Source organism: Eurosta solidaginis, chromosome 4 (assembly GCF_040869045.1).
Source record: "Eurosta solidaginis isolate ZX-2024a chromosome 4, ASM4086904v1, whole genome shotgun sequence".
Taxonomy (NCBI): Eukaryota; Metazoa; Arthropoda; class Insecta; order Diptera; family Tephritidae; genus Eurosta; species Eurosta solidaginis.
Window position 1 is genome coordinate 5,894,267 of NC_090322.1, and position 19,005 is coordinate 5,913,271.

A 19,005-nucleotide genomic window follows, 5' to 3' on the forward strand; every position below is an offset into this window, starting at 1 on the left:
CAAACTAAAGTTATCCGTTGTTACGGCGACAAACAACGGACATTTAGACACCTTTACACGTCGCTTATTTATTTTTGATAAAACAAACAAACTTAATTTTTTAATAGATAGTGGAGCAGAAATTTCAGTGCTTCCGGTTTCAAAATCTTCAAGTTCGAAAAAGTCATCAGATATTATTTTAACTGCAGATAACGGTTCAACGATTTCGACATACGGTAAAAAACTTTTAAATATTAATTTAGGACTGCGTCGCGAATTTCCGTTCACGTTTTTAATAGCGGATATAGCTAAACCAATTATCGGTGCTGATTTTTTGTGTAAATATGGTCTCTTAGTTGATGTTAAACGCAAATGCTTAGTAGATCCGATAACAAGTCTTTCAGTTAACACAATTTCATGTGTTTGTAACGTTTCGCTACCAAAAGTTTTCGCTGTTGATAACAAATTTACAAAGTTGCTAAAAGAATTTCCTTCTTTATTTTCTGAACCAGATTATTCACAACCAGTTAGACATACAACATTTCACAGATTAGTCACTGAAGGAAATTTGCCATTTTCTAAACCAAGACGTTTAGACCCCATTAAATTCAAAGTAGCTAAAACTGAATTCGATTTTTTAGTAAAGACAGTGATATGTAGACCTTCTAATTCAGCAGTAGCATCTCCTTTACATCTTGTACCCAAGAAGGAGTTAAATGACTGGCGTCCTTGTGGAGATTTTAGAAGATTAAATGTCGTAACAGTTCCTGATCGTTATCCATTGCCCCATGTTCATGACTTCAACATGAATCTAAGAAATAAGAAAATATTTTCAAAATTAGATTTGGTAAGAGCTTATCACCAAATTCCAATGGCAGAAGAGGATATCTATAAAACTGCAATCACTACGCCTTTTGGCATGTTTGAATTTGTACGAATGCCTTTCGGGCTTAGGAACTCCGCGCAAACTTTTCAACGATTTATTAATGAAGTAGTTAATGATTTGGACTTTGTTTTTTTTTTGTGGCTGCATCGAACAGCTGATTATAACCTTTTTTATTTGATTTGATACATCAACTACCGGCGCAGTACGATTTTGACATTTGTCTATCGAATTCACAAGTACATGGATTTGTTTTTTGTTTGTAGGTATGTCACTATGCTGCCACCTTGTATCGCTCCGCCATGATTGTCTGTCATATAGCATTGTCATTTTATTCGCTTGACATTTCATCCTTCATACTAATCGAGCAGTTACTTCTGTGTGAAAGCAAAAAATTTACGATTTCATTAGAAGGTGAAATGAGATCATTAAGTTTCTGTGTGAAAACAGTATTAGTCCTTCTGCCGTTATTGAATCTTTTGCTTTCCTAATTGGTACTATTGTCGAAGTTTTCCACATGTCTGGCACTGTTCCAGTAGTCATGGATTTGTTTATAGCGGTTGCATAGAAGAAACCCATGTACGATACCGAATCTTTAATAACGCCGTCTGAAAGAAAAAGTTTCCCCCCCCCCCCCCCCAGTTTTATTTTTGAACCTTTTTGCTATAAGTATAACCTCAACTGTAATTTCTTCGAATTTTAAACATGACCTAGCTGTAAATTGGAAGTCGTTCTGACACTGAAAAACTTTAATTTCCCTGTTTATATCAACAATGCTATCTATAAAGAAGGAGTTCAATGCTTCAGCAATATCGTGAGGTGTATCATATGTCACACCTTTTACGATCACCGTCAAGATCTTTTCTTGTGGTCCCGTTAGGTTTACAGCATGCTTAAGATGCTTCCACATTAGCTTGCTATCTGAACTGTTGATATCAATATTATTCTCCATGTATTTAATCTTTTTAAATTTGATTAGTTTTTTGTAGTACTTTGCGACCATGTTATATTCGTTCGTTTTATTTATTTATTCAATTCATTCAGTCTAACGATAAAAACACTCCCCGAAGGCTTTAGGGGTGTTGCCGATGTTGATGGTCCCTTGCCGGATATAGATCCGGTACGTTCCGGTAACAAAGCACTATTAAGGTACTAGCCCGACCATCTCTGGAACGATTTATATGACTACATTAAACCTTCTAGGCCATCCCGCCCTCCCCATCCCCTTCTTCCATGAGGAACTTGGGGTCGCCAGAGCCTCGGCTGTCAATGAAACAGGATTCGCCACGGTTAGGTGAAGTTGACAATTGGCTGGGAGAAGATATATATTGCGCTGGGGACCCCTTGAGAGGGTTGCGAACACAACCCCTTGAAATTTAATTCACCCAATTTAGACATGCCTTTGGTGTTTGACAAATGTTTTGCGCTGACCATAGGTTAGGTTAGGTTGGGTGGTAGCTTCCCTGATAGAGGAAGCTCACTTGGACAACATGACGGTCCGTTGTGATACCACATATAATAAACTAAACTAACGGTGACGTAGATATAACTACTTAGAGAATCGTTGGGTAGCAACGATAAAGTTCCGAATGATCCCGATCTCAACCTTGGATAGCTCCTCGGGAGATCCAAGTGAGTCACGACCGAAATACTTTCGCCTAGTTCTGGCAAAAGCTGGGCAGTCAAGCATAAAGTGATTTGGTGATTCCACCTCATCATCCTCCATACAGCTGCAGCAGGATGGAGTTTCCAATATATTGAGACGTACCGCATGGATACCCATGGGACAGTGCCCTGTCAAAACCCCAATGACCATTGTTAGGTGAGCCTTAGTGAACCCAATTATTTCAGCAGACCTCCTGCCATCCACTTTCGGCCAGAAAGATCTTGATATCCTACAAGACGTAGTGTCCGCCCAACGTTTGCTGAGCTGACTCGAGGCCCAGCTATGGAAGAGCAATCCACAGGTGGCTAGCGGAATCCCGAAATCCCTACAGCCATCTTCATCCGGTTCAGTTGTACCGATTCGGGCTAAGAGATCCGCTTGACAGTTACCCGGAATATCACTATGGCCCGGGACCCAGATAATCTTAATTGTAAAATAATTCGATGCAATCGCAAGTGTGGTCAGGCACTCCCAGACCACCCTCGATCGCACTGTAGTTGAGCTCAAGGCCTTTATAGCCGCTTGGTTATCAGAGTAGATGTTAAATTCCCTAACCGTAGTAGCGCTGGATAGCATTTCATCCACCGCATCCTTAATCGCAGCAACTTCCGCTTGGAATACACTGCAGTGATCAGCCAACTTAAACTTGCGGCTTACATTTAGCTCTTGACAAAAGACCCCCCCGCCAACCTTTCCGTCCAACTTCGACCCATCCGTGAACAAGTTAACCGGTCCTATGCCCCAGATAATTCCTCTTCTCCACTCCTCCCTCGGGGGAATGACTGGGGTGAAGGTTGTATAGGGAGCGGCCACCGGCATGCAATAGTCCGTCCTGTCCGGGATAAAGTCGAAACTAGTAAGAAGGCTAGAGTGTCCGAAATCAGAAAGCATATAACCCATATCACGAAGCCTGACCAACGACCGGGCCGCGGCTGCCTTTCCCGCAATATCTACTGGATGTATATTCAGCATGACATTCAGTGCCAAGGTAGGTGTTGTTCTCATAGCGCCACTGATACCGATAAGCGCCGTCCGTTGCACTGACACTAGCATTTTGGAGGTGCTCGCCGTGTCCAGTGCTTTCCACCAGACCAGCACCCCATATAGCAGAATCGGTTTGACCACCATCTCATAAAGCCAGTGTACTACTCCTGGCGAGAGCCCCCATCTCTTTCCGATAGCCCCCCTGCAGCAGTACAAGGCAACCGCGGCCTTCCTGGCCCTATCTTCCACATTGGGCCTCCAGGACAGCTTCTTGTCCAGAACAATTCCCAAATATTTAACCCTGTCAGTAAGTACCAACGGTACCCCTCCAATCGAAGGAGTTCTGAAGTCGGGTATCTTATATCTCCTTGTAAAAAGAACCAATTCTGTTTTTCCCGGGTTGACCGCCACTCCACATGATTCAGCCCACCTAGCCACAGTATCCAGGTATCCCTGCAGAACATCGCGCAGGGTGCCCAGAAATTTGCCCCTGACTAGGATAGCGAGGTCATCTGCATAGGCAACCACCCGACAGCCATTGGCTTCCAGCTCCACAAGAAGCTCGTTGACTACCACAACCCAGAGCAGAGGAGATAGGACACCTCCCTGTGGCGTGCCCCTGCACACCTTCCTCCTTATTATGGCTCCTCCCCACTCCGCTGCGACAATTCTGCCGCATAGAAGTTTGCTAATAAATTCAACCAGAGCCGCTTCGACTCCTAAACCCACCAGAGCTCTTTCGATTGCCCCCGGTAGAACATTGTTAAAAGCCCCCTCGATGTCTAGAAAGGCACCCAGAGCATACTCTTTATGTTCTAGAGACCCCTCTATTTGCTTTACAATCGAATGGAGAGCCGTTTCCGTCGATCTGCCTTTGCAGTACGCATGCTGTGAAGCCGACAGTAACCCCCCAGGTATCCTTTCTCGTTAGGTGACACATGAGAGCCCCTGCCGGCCTTCGGAATGAAGATGACCCTAACCGTGTGCCACGACTTAGGGATATAGTTAAGCCTGAGGCAGTTAGTGTAGATGATGGCCAACCAGCGGCAGGAAATCCCTAAAGACCTTTGAAGTTGCGCAGGAATGATGCCATCCGGACCGGGTGGCTTATAGGGCTTGATCTACTTCAATTCTTACATGTCGATAACTACATGCTTTCTTACAGACTAGTTAAAAATAGAAAAAAAATTCAAGCTTAAACTTATATAAGCTGTTATTAAAATTAACAACTCTACTGAATCGATTTGTTAGATGTATAGTTCTAGTTATAGGTTCATTCATAGCATAATTCGTTTTATGAGTTATTTCGATAAATAATCTATTATGCCGAAGATCACGCAGTGGAATATATGGAATGAACAAATTAGATAAATCAGAGCAATTCGTGCTTAAGTTTATTACATTATAGGCAGGCATGAGTGAGATAAAAGTTCTTCTGTCATGCAAATCCTGAAGACCAAGCAATTTGTGCCTGCTGGTATATGATGGGAGGCCATCTGGCCAGTGAAGCATACGTAAAGCAATTTTTGTAAACATTTGTTGAACTTTCTCAATTTCATAGGAGTTAGATTCATACAAAGGATTCCATATTATTGAGCAATATTCAAGACCACTTCTGACCAAGGATATATAAAGTGCCTTCATGCCTTCAACGTCATAGAGTCCTTAAAGTCACTGGTGTTACGTCTACTGAACTCAACAATTGCAACAAATTTTGAAACAACGCAGTCAATGTGACTAGAAAAAATAGAGTTGAAGTCAAAAATTACACCCAAGTTTTTACTCTCTTTACAACGATTAAGAGATTCAGCATTAAGTTTGTAGATAAAGTATATGGCAGTTGTAGTTATGAAATAAGATACAACACAGCATTTCTTTGAATTTAAAAATAAACTATTGTCTGCGCACCATCCTGCAAAAGAGTCCAGATCAGAACCGTTAGAAATAGTTTGACAAATAGTATTTTTTGTGAAATATATAGTTTTAGTATTATGTTTCAAAGTGCTAAGTCAGGAGAAAGAATTTGTTTTGAGTGCGGAAATTGTGCTAAGCTAAGCTGCTGGGTTGGCATACATGATTTTTATTTATCTTTTTCAAAGCTTCTACACTCAATAATATTGCAACCAAGGTATCCTCATTCACAGTTTTGAAAAGAAAGGTTATTTCAAAAATTATTCATTGTTTTTCGTCTTCTGTAAAATTCGTAAAAGTTGACCTAGCAGATTTTCACATTAAGCTAACGATATGTACATATATGAACGTTTAGCGTGATATAGAACCCAAAGACCTTTTTTGAAACGGCAGTAAGGGGAACAAATTTCACAATTCGCTAGCGAGACGTAATGCCATTTGACAAAATTTTTCTTTTTTAAATAAAAAATTTTTTTAAATTTCATTAGACTACGTTTACACATGCCTAAATCTACAATAAATCAAAAATAAAAAAAAAATAAATCGTCAATAGATAATCTATGCATTTACGTATGTTCCATCCCTGGGAACTAGATTATTTTTTGTCAAATTTTACGTTTCTCTTTTATTTTGTGCTTCCAATTAGAGATTACGCTCTAGAGGTGGAACTTTTTTATGAAAAAAATCGGCATCTCTAAAGTTTGTTCATAATTACCGATTATAGAGGGGATAAATTTGTATGGGAAATCTAGTTATATAATTTACATTAAGGAGCTAAATACGAAAAATGAAGATAATCTCGTTATATAGCTATGTAGGTCGTAGCATCAAAATTAATTGTTTAAAACGAAGTTGGAAGCTTTGTGAATATTAGCTGCTTACTATGAGGGACACGCGCTGCCCGAGCTACACATAATACATTTTTGTAATATTGGGAATCGGGATCGAATATCCCAATAGACGGCGTCGAATTAAAATATTTGGACCCACTCCTATCTCTAATCGTTATATTTAAAACAAAAGTAATTCTTAATAAAATAATATTGTTACTAATATTAGCAAAACTAAGGGGTGCTGCTATCTCTAAGCCGATGCTAAACAGTGATATCATGCACATCCATAGATCAATCATTATGTATCTACATAAACGAAACAATTGCGTCTACACATATGTGCCATGTACGTATACGAGCAGCGGAGAGTCAATGCACAAACACATGCATATATCTGAGATAATCCTGGAAGTATGCAATGAGAGAAGCTATAAAATCGTGAAATTGTAGTTACAGCTGAAAAGTTTGAGAGCTGATGGCAACTAGTAGATTCTGGAAGCGCATAGAAGATGCGAACGTTGAAATCAGAGAGTATAAAAAGCAGCAAATGTAGAGGCACTGGAATTCAGTTTGAGTTGAGCTATCAAGCAGTTATTGATTAAGCATGCAATATGTCAGGCAATAGTAGAGTTTCATTTGAGCTATCATTCAGTTTGGTTATTAAGCAAGCTATTCGTTGCAAAGTATAAGTGTTATTGTGAAGTACTTTAATAAAGGCCATTTTTCCATTATTCAATATTGGAGTTATTTATTCAACAGTTTAGTGATTCGAACTTAGAAGAAGGGCAAATAAGATGATTTGCTAGTAAATTCGTTACAATATGCTGTATTTTTAGATTTTAAGGTATACATAAAAAAAGAAAACAAAGTTTTATTGATATTTAGTTGTACGATTATTAGTTCCAATGCAAAGCATCATAAAAGTATTTATTAACATATGTACATATGTATGTTTTTGTGTATGTACGTATTGTCCAGCATATCTTGAAATATTAATTTTAAAAACACCCACAATCTCACCCTTGTAAAGTGACCCAATAAAAGCGATAAGCAAATATGTACTCTCACATACCCAGTCGGAAAAATAAGCAGCTAAAACATCTCTGATAAGCTCTTTTGATTCGTTTTTTTGTGATACACTTGAAAGCCTGCTTTCTTTCTTGCCGTCCTTACCACGAAGTATGCAACAATGTGTTGAAGTCGGTCGTCTCCATTTTTTGCGAATGGCTCTTCTACTTGTATTAATGCAATGTACGGATTCTTTTGGCGCTGAATGACGTTGTCCTTCCGTTTCAGCTTTTCGTCCAAAACTACAATAGGTAGCTCGTCAGCTTATGCCACATTCTTCCTGCTCCCATATCATGTATCCCTAAATAAATAACAAAGTTACCGGTAGATTCCACAGAAGCGAGGAAAGAACACCACCCTGGGGTGTGTAACACAGCGTGTTGTATCACCCGTCCACCCGTGAAGAAGGTACTTTTATTCCCTTATTAGTTGATAAATCAGTCCCAGTAGGACCTATTTACACAAAGATTCGTTAGGGTGTTGTTAACGACATCTGGGCTTATATTGTTCTCCTTCAATGTCTAGTGAGTGTAACAGGACAAGGATATTTCAGTAGTAGAGACTAGGCTGTGTACCGCAGTGTCCGTAGATTTACCTCTGGTATATGCTTGTTGATAAGCAGATATGACGTTTTACCAATAGTAGTAGTGAGGAAATTGCTAATTATCCTCTCTGAGGGCTTAAGTACAAAGGGCTGATAGGTATCCACAGACAGCTGATAGTTGTTCGCGTCTTAGAGAGCACCCACCATAGCCTCGCTGTGTCGTCGACACTTTCGATTATATTGCATAAGTTTCGCCTGTCAGAGAGATTTTTTTGTAGGTCCTTAGTTAATCTTTGCATTCTAGCTATTGTGATTTACGAAGTGAGTTCAAGTCATGGGACCACTGGTGAGGTTTGCGCTTGCCACGTGGTGTTGGCACTGAACGAGACTGTTCTAGGGCATTTGAGAGTGTAGATGTAAAGTTACCAGCTCTTCCGTTGATGAGAGGCTTTGTGAGGGAGTGCCGGTAGGTCTTTAGCTAACGACTCATTATGAAGTTCCAGTTTGTGTAACGTGGGATACACTTATCAATGCGCTGAACAAAAAAAAAAAAAGCATAATACAACCTTAACGTAACGGTGGTCACAGAAGAACATGCCATTTTTGGACCCATAACGCTTTCGCTAGTGAGTTCTATGAACAAGGATTCGAGGAGTTGATAAGCGCAATACAAAGCTTTATAGCTTCAAAGCTTCCGCAACCCAATTGTCAACATCACCTACCTGAGGGGAATCCTGTTACAAATATGAATGTATCTTGTTTAGCAGACGAGGCTCTGGCGACCCCGAGTTCCTCATGGCACTGTTGGTGGGGGGATGGGCGGGCTAGCATCTTTATGGTGCTTTGTTACCGCAACGTACCGGATCTGTATCCCGCAAAGGACCATCAACATCGATAACACTCCCCAAAACCTTCGGGGAGTGTCTTTATCGTTAATATAACAACAACAACAGGTCTGTGGCCCCTCTTAGTTTTTTTGGTAATACAAATTACCAGGTTAGTTGTTAAAAGATAATTGAAAATTGATTCACCACGAATGTTGATAACGGTACTGGCCCACTGGACGTGGTGTGCATTTGCGTCCGTCCCGATAGGTAGGTGGCCCGTGCCGAGACTGGCCATAAAATCTTTCACCGTCCTTTGCGGAGAAGGTTACTCTGCATCGTAAAGCATATATACGGAGGCGGCAAAACCTTGAGTTGTTTACCCAGTGGTCTTCGCTGAGGACCACATCAAGTAATGAAAGCAGACGAGGCTGCCTTAGACTTATGTAGAGAACCCTTAAGATGAGCTTGCTCAGACGCACCATTTCGCGAGCATCAGTCTCTATTACAGCCTGAGGATGCATTTTCGTCCGCCGGCTGGTATTCGGTTTTTTTTTTGCGCTTCATTAAGATGTGCAACATGCGCTTCATTGATATTGTTAAAACAACCACATAGGATTTATGAGTTAATTGATTTGACTGCACACATACGACCCTGTTGTGGGTTTCCGCGTTCCGCCGGACTGCGCTGTTTCGGACATACACTTACATACGTTAGAGATACCATATGTTATTCTAGTATTTATGATAGCTATCTTATGGTTGGCGGTTATCATGATAAATTGATTCAAACAATCGTCGACAAGAGCGACAAATATTTGACCTTGTCATTTAATTTAGCTGGAAGTACCGCGTGCTCACAACAATTTATTTTTTCATCTAATAGAAGACTCACGAAAATATATCCACATGTAGATATATACTTGCATAGTTATACATATAAGTAATATGTACATAAATTACTGTTATTGGAGATGTTATATGCATATCAACCATTTAACTGTGCGAGGGATGGTTAAGTATCTTTGCGTAACACTAGCAATGAGACTGTCCTGAAGTTTCCAGAGCCTAGAAAGTGTCGGTTCCATTTTATTCATACGGTGCGAGTGGTCGACGCCAAAGGCACGGGATGGTGGTGAATCCGTATGCATCCCAGAAAAGGCGCGGGCTTTTGCGTACAATGACTACTCCGACTTGCGTGTCATACTGGACTTTTATTAGGCTCTGTGCTGCGGAACACGTATACTAGTATTGACAAGTCCTTCCAGATTCGATTCGAGATCAAGGCCAGAACAATAATTTTTATAATTATTGTTTTTTTAATTTTTCTATAATTGAAAAAGTGCTTTTCATTTTTGGAATAGAAGATAGAAAATTTTGTCACACTCCTGCCTTAGCTGCGCAGATAAATCCATTTCGTAGGTTCATCATCAGTACGCTTTAGGTACGCTGTGTTAACCATTTAGCTACACAATATTGACAAGTTCAATTGGTATATTCACCACTTACGTATGCCCGAAAAAGAGTAGTAGACTAGACTGGGTGGACGAGGAACATGGAGAGTTTATTCTGTTGTAAAATCCCTAAAAGTCATATGTTTAGGCACGCTGTGTTAACCATTTAGCTACACAATATTGACAAGTTCAATTGGTATATTCACCACTTACGTATGCCCGAAAAAAGAGTAGTGGACTAGACTGGGTGGACGAGGAACATGGAGAGTTTATTCTGTTGTAAAATCCCTAAAAGTCATATGTTTAGGCACGCTGTGTTAACCATTTAGCTACACAATATTGACAAGTTCAATTGGTATATTCACCACTTACGTATGCCCGAAAAAAGAGTAGTAGACTAGACTGGGTGGACGAGGAACATGGAGAGTTTATTCTGTTGTAAAATCCCTAAAAGTCATCTGTTTAGGCTGCATGCCATCAAGAAAATGGTAGCAGTCTGTTCTTAGATCGATGTGTCTCCCATCTGTTCAGCAAGCTCTTGTAGATAGGTCCGTATCAGAAGTTGGTAGTCCTGGAGATACCGTTGGCATTTGCACCAAAACATTTTCCACATAGGCTATACCTCCCTAAACGTTCGGGAAGTGCTTTTGCAGTTAAAGCAACAACAACAAAGTATTGTCCTCAAACGATCAATATCAAACTTCCCAGATTTCGGTATTGTCATACACTTTATTCATGCCTTCCAAGCGATACCTGACGCCAATTGCAAGCTCCAAGGAAGGCCAAGTCGTGTGCCGACAGGAATACTTTCTTAGTCAGAGTGTGTGCATCGTGAAATAGCTGCTTTATTATGTTATCTGCATAGCGCCAAGGGGCCAAGCATAGTTCCAAGGGACGCGTTATATGCTTTTGATGGGTTCCCTGATTGCCGCTCTGTACATCAGGGCAGGTATAGTGAGAATTTTCTTAGGTTGTTGTCTTCGTTTGTTAATTTTATTTATTTAAATTGATAACTTTATTAAGTCCAAGTAAATAAGAATTTCACTTAGTTTTGCTGGACGGAAATCGGCTAAGTGACGGGGGCAAGTTCAATACAAATTTTTTAATTTTTATACCATTTTCCAAGACTTTCCCAACATTTATGACACATCTTCGCTTTGTAGGACGCTGCATTCGTCCGAGGCTTGTTAGAATATACCTATTTGCAACTTCAAGTTGCCCGATTGTTGAGATGATTAGATATGATGATGGATTTTGCGCTACTTTACACTAATATGTGAAATATCTCTGGAAATTCGGAAGATATTAAAGTTCTTGGTTGGTTTGTCCTGAACTGAATTTAGCCCAATTTTTTATCAAAACCAGATGGAATACGAGTATAAGCAATTTTCAAGTAGCATATAAGTTACTGCAGTTCTCTGATGTATTTGTGTGTTATGTATTTCGCTTTTATCATTCTTGCTGTAACTATTACTGTCCTATTCTGCATAAATTCATATCAGCGGACATTTATATCAACTAACTGCCATAGTTAATCTACGTACAGCATTATTTAATAAATCAATAATTTTTGTTTTGATTTTTCTTTTCAGCTCCACATTTGAAATTATACCAACTATTTTGAATCGTAACAAATCACCCGTTATACATGCTGAACATCACCTCGGTCTGGAATCGTGGTGTACAAAACATGTTTACGATCATTCACATAAAACAATAATCGGTTATCGGCGACAACATCAGCAACGTTATTTGCAACATAGCGATGTGTTGCTGAAATATTTGAATGTTGCGCTACTCATTAATCCTGATGTAACCACTTTTTGGCATATACGCCGCCAAATGGTGCAGACGAATCATTTGAAAATAAATTGTGAATTCAAGTTCTCAGCATTGATTTTATCAAAGAAACCTAAATCGAGTGAGGCTTACGCATACCGTCGTTGGTTGTACTCGTTTCAGAGTGAGTAACTTGATTGTATTAGTTGAGTGTGTAATTCATTGGGGCCTTTTTCATCATCTCCATCGATAACTTATGGATAAGTGACTTAACTGAAGATGGTGAAAGCGGCCATTAATGCGTAAAAAGGGAGAAAAAGAACTTGAACTTGAACGAAGTTGCATGAATTACATATTATATACTATTTTATTTCATATTTTTCATGTTTTACTTTTATTTTTCAGGTCACGATGCCATCGATTGGCCCAGCGAGTTGGGTATTTGTGATCGCTCTGCCGATCGCAGCGCTAATAACTACCACGCATGGACGCATCGTCAATGGGTATTGCAAAATGCGCCGGATTTGATACGATCCGAATTAATGATGACCGAAAAATTTATACGCAAACACATAAGCGACTACAGCAGCTATCACTATCGTCAAACGCTGATCACGCGCGCCTACGAATTATGTTATTACGAAACGAATGAACTCGAGCATTTACACAATCTAAAAGATTTGATCAGTTATTATCTGGTCGATGATTTGGAAATACTCAGTACAGGAGATGTGCTGGACATTTTGCTACCTGGCGTTGATCAGACAGCAGTTGGTGAGCCGCGTCTTAGCTCATTTCTCTATTGTTGCAATTTAGCAGCACATGATATACGTTTGTGTGACGATCAAAAGAATATGTTTGGTGAGCGTGAATCCTTCGATAATCATAGACGGGCATCTTTGCGTTTTATTGTGGAAAATTGTGTACGTTTGTTGATGGGCGAATTGCCGGGTCTATATTTGGCGCCGCGTACATATGCGCAACTGCAAGAATTCAATGCAACATTGCGGAAATTCGATTATGCATCACATATGTTTTTGGCGGCGTTAAAGCGTTCGGAGAGTTTGCTGGGTGAACGGCATCGTCAATGGTGTACGATCTTTTTGGGTTTCAATTATGTGTGAAGCGATTGTGTGTTATTAATTGCAGTTGTGGTAAACTCATTTTCGAGTTGATTTTTTACGTATTGCCGCAAAAGAGATTATCGTCGACGCCGCAGTAAAAAGTGCAATTTCCACTATTCAATCAAAATTACTTTTTCATATATTGAATGCGAAACGATTTCTTCACAAGGTTGTAAAAGAAATGTGTGTGTTTAATATTCAAACGCGTTAAAAATGATTTAAAATAAAATTTGCTAACTCCAACAAAATTATAAAATGCTGCTAAAATTCTATTGAATGGAGTTAGCCGTTTTTATGGCGGCGTCGGCGATATATTCATTTATTTTACTCTTTTAAGACTTTATTTTGCTGTTTGAAAAAACAAATGGCTTACAAAATAGTTTGTTAATTGTTGATTAATAATTTTTTGTTTGTATTGTATTTAAGTACCGTTACATTTAAACACTACTAACAAGTTTTATTTAGCATAAAATGACCATAGTACAGGTTTACAAGTATGATATGTATGAGAAGGAAACAATTCCTTTCTCTTTCTAACACACTGCCGTTTGGCACTTCGGTCAGTGTCAAACTCAGTGGAACATGCGTTTGACACTGACCGAAGTGTCAACATTACCGGGGTTGCTGTCGTGGAAAGCGACGCAGGGAAACAAAAAAGGAGCGGAATAAGGGTTGCTGTGATGGTAAATTCTTGTTGAACGAATTTAGTATGAAAATATAGTTCACCTTATGGGTCCTACAGAAAATTGTACAAAAGTCTTGAATTGGGGTATCTGAGTTCGCGTAGTTATGCCAGTATTAAGAATACAAACACGGGTGCTAAGTTTTCCTACCCGTTCAAAAGTTCTCCGCGAAAAACAGTTTAAAACCGAGGTCGACTGCAATAACCCGTCACAAAATGTGGAAAGGGAAATTAAAAGACGCGTTTTGTCCTGTTATCAATAGTCCAAAGGCGAAAAAGTATTCGAATTATTGGAAGCGAGGCAAAAGCGCGTCTATTAATACCTCCCCGACGGTGTTGGTCGTGTTTTAGCAATCGTCCCCGGTAATAAAGTATCACAATTTGTTAATTAAAATTGTCCAAAACATATGGATTTTAAAGAGAGATGTAATTAAGTGCTCGTTTGAAAGTAAATAAGGATATTTCTTTGTAATTTTACAATAAAAATTTTACGGAGTTTTCGTTAGCAGCTACTACACCTAGCAATACACCTAAGAAGTACAACAGTGCCAAATAGCATAAAAAAAAAAAACGAACAAGAACAAGCATTTTATCAGGTGAGCGTGGCTGTGTATGTGCGTGCTGCTACATATCCTACTTGTAGACCTTTACAATGCAAAATGACAACTGAAGTGGCAATTAGTGCTGAAATGAGCTTCGTTCGGGTACTCCAGTTTTCTGTTGATTTTGCAAATTTTGCAGGTTTTTCTGTTCGCGTACCCGGCTCTCCAACAAAAAATGAAGAATAAGAGAGAGTAAAGTGACATTTCATTTTACTGAGAGCTGCAGTTTTCTGTTGATAAAATTTTTGCCAACAGCAATTTACAAACAGAAAAACAGCTGATCGAAAAACTGCAATTGCGAAATTTAATTCCAGTATTGCAGCCGGAAAATAAAGCATGGAAAAGGTATGTGTTAATGAAAATAATGAGGGCGAACATCTGGAAAAATTGGTGACTCTCGCGGAACAAGATGGACAAACTTTACGAGCTTTCATTTTTTCAAGTTTTTATAATTTTTTGTACCGCCAAATAATTCATCAGCTGTTCGCAAATTTGATGGATTTCTGTTCGCGTACTTTTTTACATATTTTTCTCTATGAGAGGAAACAGCAGATAGTTGAAAGGATTTTGGCCGTTTGTAAGTTTCTGTTGGAAAAATACGCGAACAAAGCTATGAAAGTATGTATGCAAAACAGCTGATCGAATCAAGCTTGCGGGCATCATTGTAAACAATTACTGTCGCTGTATTATTTGTGCTCTCACGCCATAGGCATTACCTCTTGATACTTGTGGTAGTATAGAACATGGAATCGGTTCAAACAGCGAAAAAAGACAAAAAATAGTTTTTACTTTACTTCTGTAATTCATTTCTTAGGACCTCATTCTCTATTGCGAAGCGAACGTTCGTTTTGCCTCCGATGCGCATCGTTCGTCTATTTGATCTACATATGTTAAGCGATAGCAATATATCATTTGATACGAAAATTATAGAGAATACCATTGCTGGACGAAATCGCTAAGAGGAATCGCCTCCTTGGTCTGAGCTATCATGCGCAATACAGAATGATATACTCAGTGCATTTGTTTTTGTTCCGTTTTAATTTTATCCGTAAACCCGACTGTGTTCTTTCCATACAATATTTCATTTTCCATTCACATTTTCGCTGTACTCAACTAAATGGTATCACAAGCAGCCATCTACAGACCTGACGTAACCCTACATAGCATTTCATTGTTTTTTACGTTCAACTAAACTAAATGTGAACTCTTAATTGTTGCATACATTTATGACTATAAAATACTTTTAAAGTTTGACTGCATTTATGTATTATTTTAATACTATAACAAAAAAAAAAAAAAAAAAACAAAAAACTTTGATACTGTCAACTATGTTTTCTACGCCTGTCAATCCCACTGTGTGTTGAAAAAAATTAAGGAATTAAGTCTATGTTTATGTATTACTTTTAACTATTATTTTCTTAGTACAAAAATGTAAGTCATAGTGGAAGTAATTTACTATTTTAAATAAAATCTGTTATTAAAAATAAATTTTTGTTAACCAAACGTTATGTTCAATAAATAATCCATATAAATAAAGAAACCAACATATTTTAAACAGAATACTACATAGTTAGCATTTACTAGCCAATTTTAGCGTGAATTTAAAGAGAATATTGTAAAGAAAATATGTATTTAAAGAGAATATTGTAAAGAAAATATGTATATAATAGTAATAAATATGATTTGTAACCACATTGTTGGCCTTATTCTTAATTTTTAACCAAAAAATATGTAACAAATATGTAGGTGAATATTTTCTGTTTTAAAAATATTTAGCAAAAGTTCCATTTGTTTGTTTCGTACATTTTTTGTTTGGTTTTCATTTGTAAATGCTGAATGAGGCAGCATTTTAGGCGCATTTCCAAATTCAGTGTACGTTTATTGTCTGTGTGTATGTGTGCGTGTATTTTAAATTTGCTAAATAGATCCGTTAAGTGAAAGAGGAACAACGTGATTGAAAAGTGAAAAAAAGTTGTACAAAAAATGTGTAAAATAAAAAAACACTTGAAATAAAAAAAATACATAAAATAAAATATTTGAAGTAGCTCAAAAATCTTGAAAGCAATCTGTATTCCAATTTCAAAAATGATTTGAACTGCCGTTTCTTTTAAGTGCTTTGCTGTCTTCCGAGTCAGGAGTGTTCTGCAGTTACGCGATTCACTAACTTTTGTCGTTTCTGAAATCGATACTTTTACAATTTTCAATTATTGATTGCATTGTCGATTGAGAGATTCACTAATTTGTCTTTACCAACACTTGTAAAGTATTTATTTAGTTTGAGAAAAAGTGGCATCTCTTGTAGTAGTGAAATCTTAAAATTTACAAAAAATTTCAAACACGACTTGAGAAAAAACAATTAACAATTTGTTAGCGACACAAATTTTGTTCATGATTCTGCAAAGTTAAGTATTTCTGATATTATTCTCATACCATTTAAACATTTAGCACACCTTTTCTAATTTTTTTTTTTCAGTTTGTTGTTGCGTCCCGCGTCAGACTACATATAAGCCACAAACTCAAATGCCATTTTCTTAGAAAATAAATCACAAACTAAACTTCAAAGTAATATAAATTTGTGTACTTAAGTCATTAAAATTGTTTTAAAAACTCTCGAAAGCGTAACCATATCAACAAAGACGCCGACAAATTCCCAATTGTCAAATCGAAAACGATAACAGCTGGGTTGATTCTATGCAGGGGGGATTTCTTGTTGTATATGAGAACGATTTTCCGTCATCCCTTGTCAAATTTGGTTTCGAGACAAACCGGTTTCGGTTTGTCTTACATTTGAATAAATTTTTGTGTGAAACTTTTTCCCATTTCAGCTTTTCACAGAACAAGAACCCCACCCAGTTAGAGCTTAGTGAATAGCAGAATTTTTAAAATTATTTCTAAGCTAAGTTAACACTGTCAAATGTTGTTAAAAAAATTTAGTGAATAGCTTATATTCAAGAATCCTTAAATACATACATACATGCATATATTCAACGTCTGCCATGGACCTTATGGGGGCACTAGTACTGGTATAATTAGGAACCCTATAGGAGATAGTCTAGGATTAGAATAATTTCTAGTAGGAATGTTATAGACTATTTAATGCCATATAAATTAAACACTAACATCTAAAGTATTCACGCTTCTGCTAAATTGAAATGAATAAATTCTGTTTGTAGTAAGTAATCTTCGATTTGTACATGACGTCTGTTACTTGGCAGCAAAAGCGATTATTTCAAGTCGATGTGCGCGGGTGATGTTTTTAGATTTAATGAAGGACTAGTCAAAATTCAATTAACTAAATACGAGTACGTACCATTAAACCTTACATGGTATATACATACATACGCACAAAATGTATTTATAAATCCATGTAAACATGTAGTTTAGCTGAACATCGCAATTACCACAACGTATTCTTAATTAAGGCAGTCTATTAAGCTGAAAGGTCGTCAATGGATGTGCGCTTCGAAAAAACATTGAACTAACGCGGGAGTTTTTAAGCGAATAAAAAGTGTAATTTGTTGTTTTTGCGTGGCTAAAAATTATAATTAAAAGTTAATAAAGTAAAAAGATCTTCACTTTTTTTATTCAAATATTTGTACTATAACAATAAAAAATAAAATTTTGGTTAAACATTTTTAAGTAACGGATTTTAAAAATTGCAAAAAAAAAATCATAAAAGGTGTCACTTACCTAGCGTTGAAAAAAAATGCGCTTTGGTGCTTTTCCTAATTAAAAAAAAAACGCGTAATAGGGTAACCGTAGCTAATATGGAATGTGAGACACAATAATTATATACCATACAAATCAATATAAAGCGCGTCACATAACTATAGCACACATTTTACCTTAGAGAACGAACTGTTGGAAAATTTTTGGGATACGCAGTAGAAACAAAATAAAAATGTGGAAAAGTGCAGCTGTTTATCCTATTTCGTTTCAGCAACTGATTTTTATACCCAGCTGAACCGAGCTCACAGAGTATATTAATGTTGTTCGCATAACGGTACCCCGTAACGGCATACACTAATCGCGATAGATATAGACTTCTATATATCAAAATGATCTGGGCAAAAAAAGAAATTCATTTAGCCATGTCCGTTCGTCTGTCCGTAAACACGACAACTTGAGTAAATTTGAGGTATCTTAATGAAATCTGGTATGTAAGTTCCTGGGGACTCATATCAGATCGCTATTTAAAATGATCGAAATCGGACTATAACTGAACTTATCGAAAATTTCGAAAAACCGAAAAAGTGCGATAATTCATTACCAAAGACGGATAAAGCGATGAAACTTGGTAGGTGGGTTGACCTTATGACGCAGAATAGAAAATTAGTAAAATTTTGGACAACGGGCGTGGCACCGTCTACTTTTAAAAGAAGGTAATTTAGACGCTTGCAAGCTGTAAAGTGTCAGCTGAGTATGTATATTCGGTTACACCCCAACTTAGCCTTCCTTACTTGTTCGAATTACTATCTTCCATCAATGTCAACGTCATACAAAAGCAAAGGAGTGCCCTTATCGGGTATAGGAAATCGTTTCATAAGTATAGCACATTTAAAGAAATTTTAAAAATTCGAGTTTCTTCATTGATATCTTTAATTTATTGTATTTCCATTTTGTTGGATACATTTAAAAATTCTATTAAACATAGAATTTACTAAATTTAATA

The 19,005-nt window shown here is 37.7% G+C and overlaps 1 protein-coding gene across 2 annotated transcripts in view; it reads left to right on the forward strand.

The window, feature by feature from the left end:
• The window catches only part of LOC137248881 (protein prenyltransferase alpha subunit repeat-containing protein 1-like), a 53,349-nt gene extending 37,322 nt beyond the window's left edge, over positions 1-16,027 (forward strand). The window contains exons 2-3 of one of the 2 annotated variants that reach the window (XM_067779850.1): positions 11,739-12,109; positions 12,331-16,027. In XM_067779850.1, coding sequence (XP_067635951.1) covers positions 11,739-12,109; positions 12,331-13,049 — 1,090 coding nt within the window. In that variant the 3' untranslated portion in view covers positions 13,050-16,027. Of the gene's footprint in view, positions 1-11,738; positions 12,110-12,330 lie in introns of those variants that run through there. The other variant, XM_067779851.1, reaches the window with a different exon arrangement.
• Positions 16,028-19,005: the final 2,978 nt, after the last annotated feature.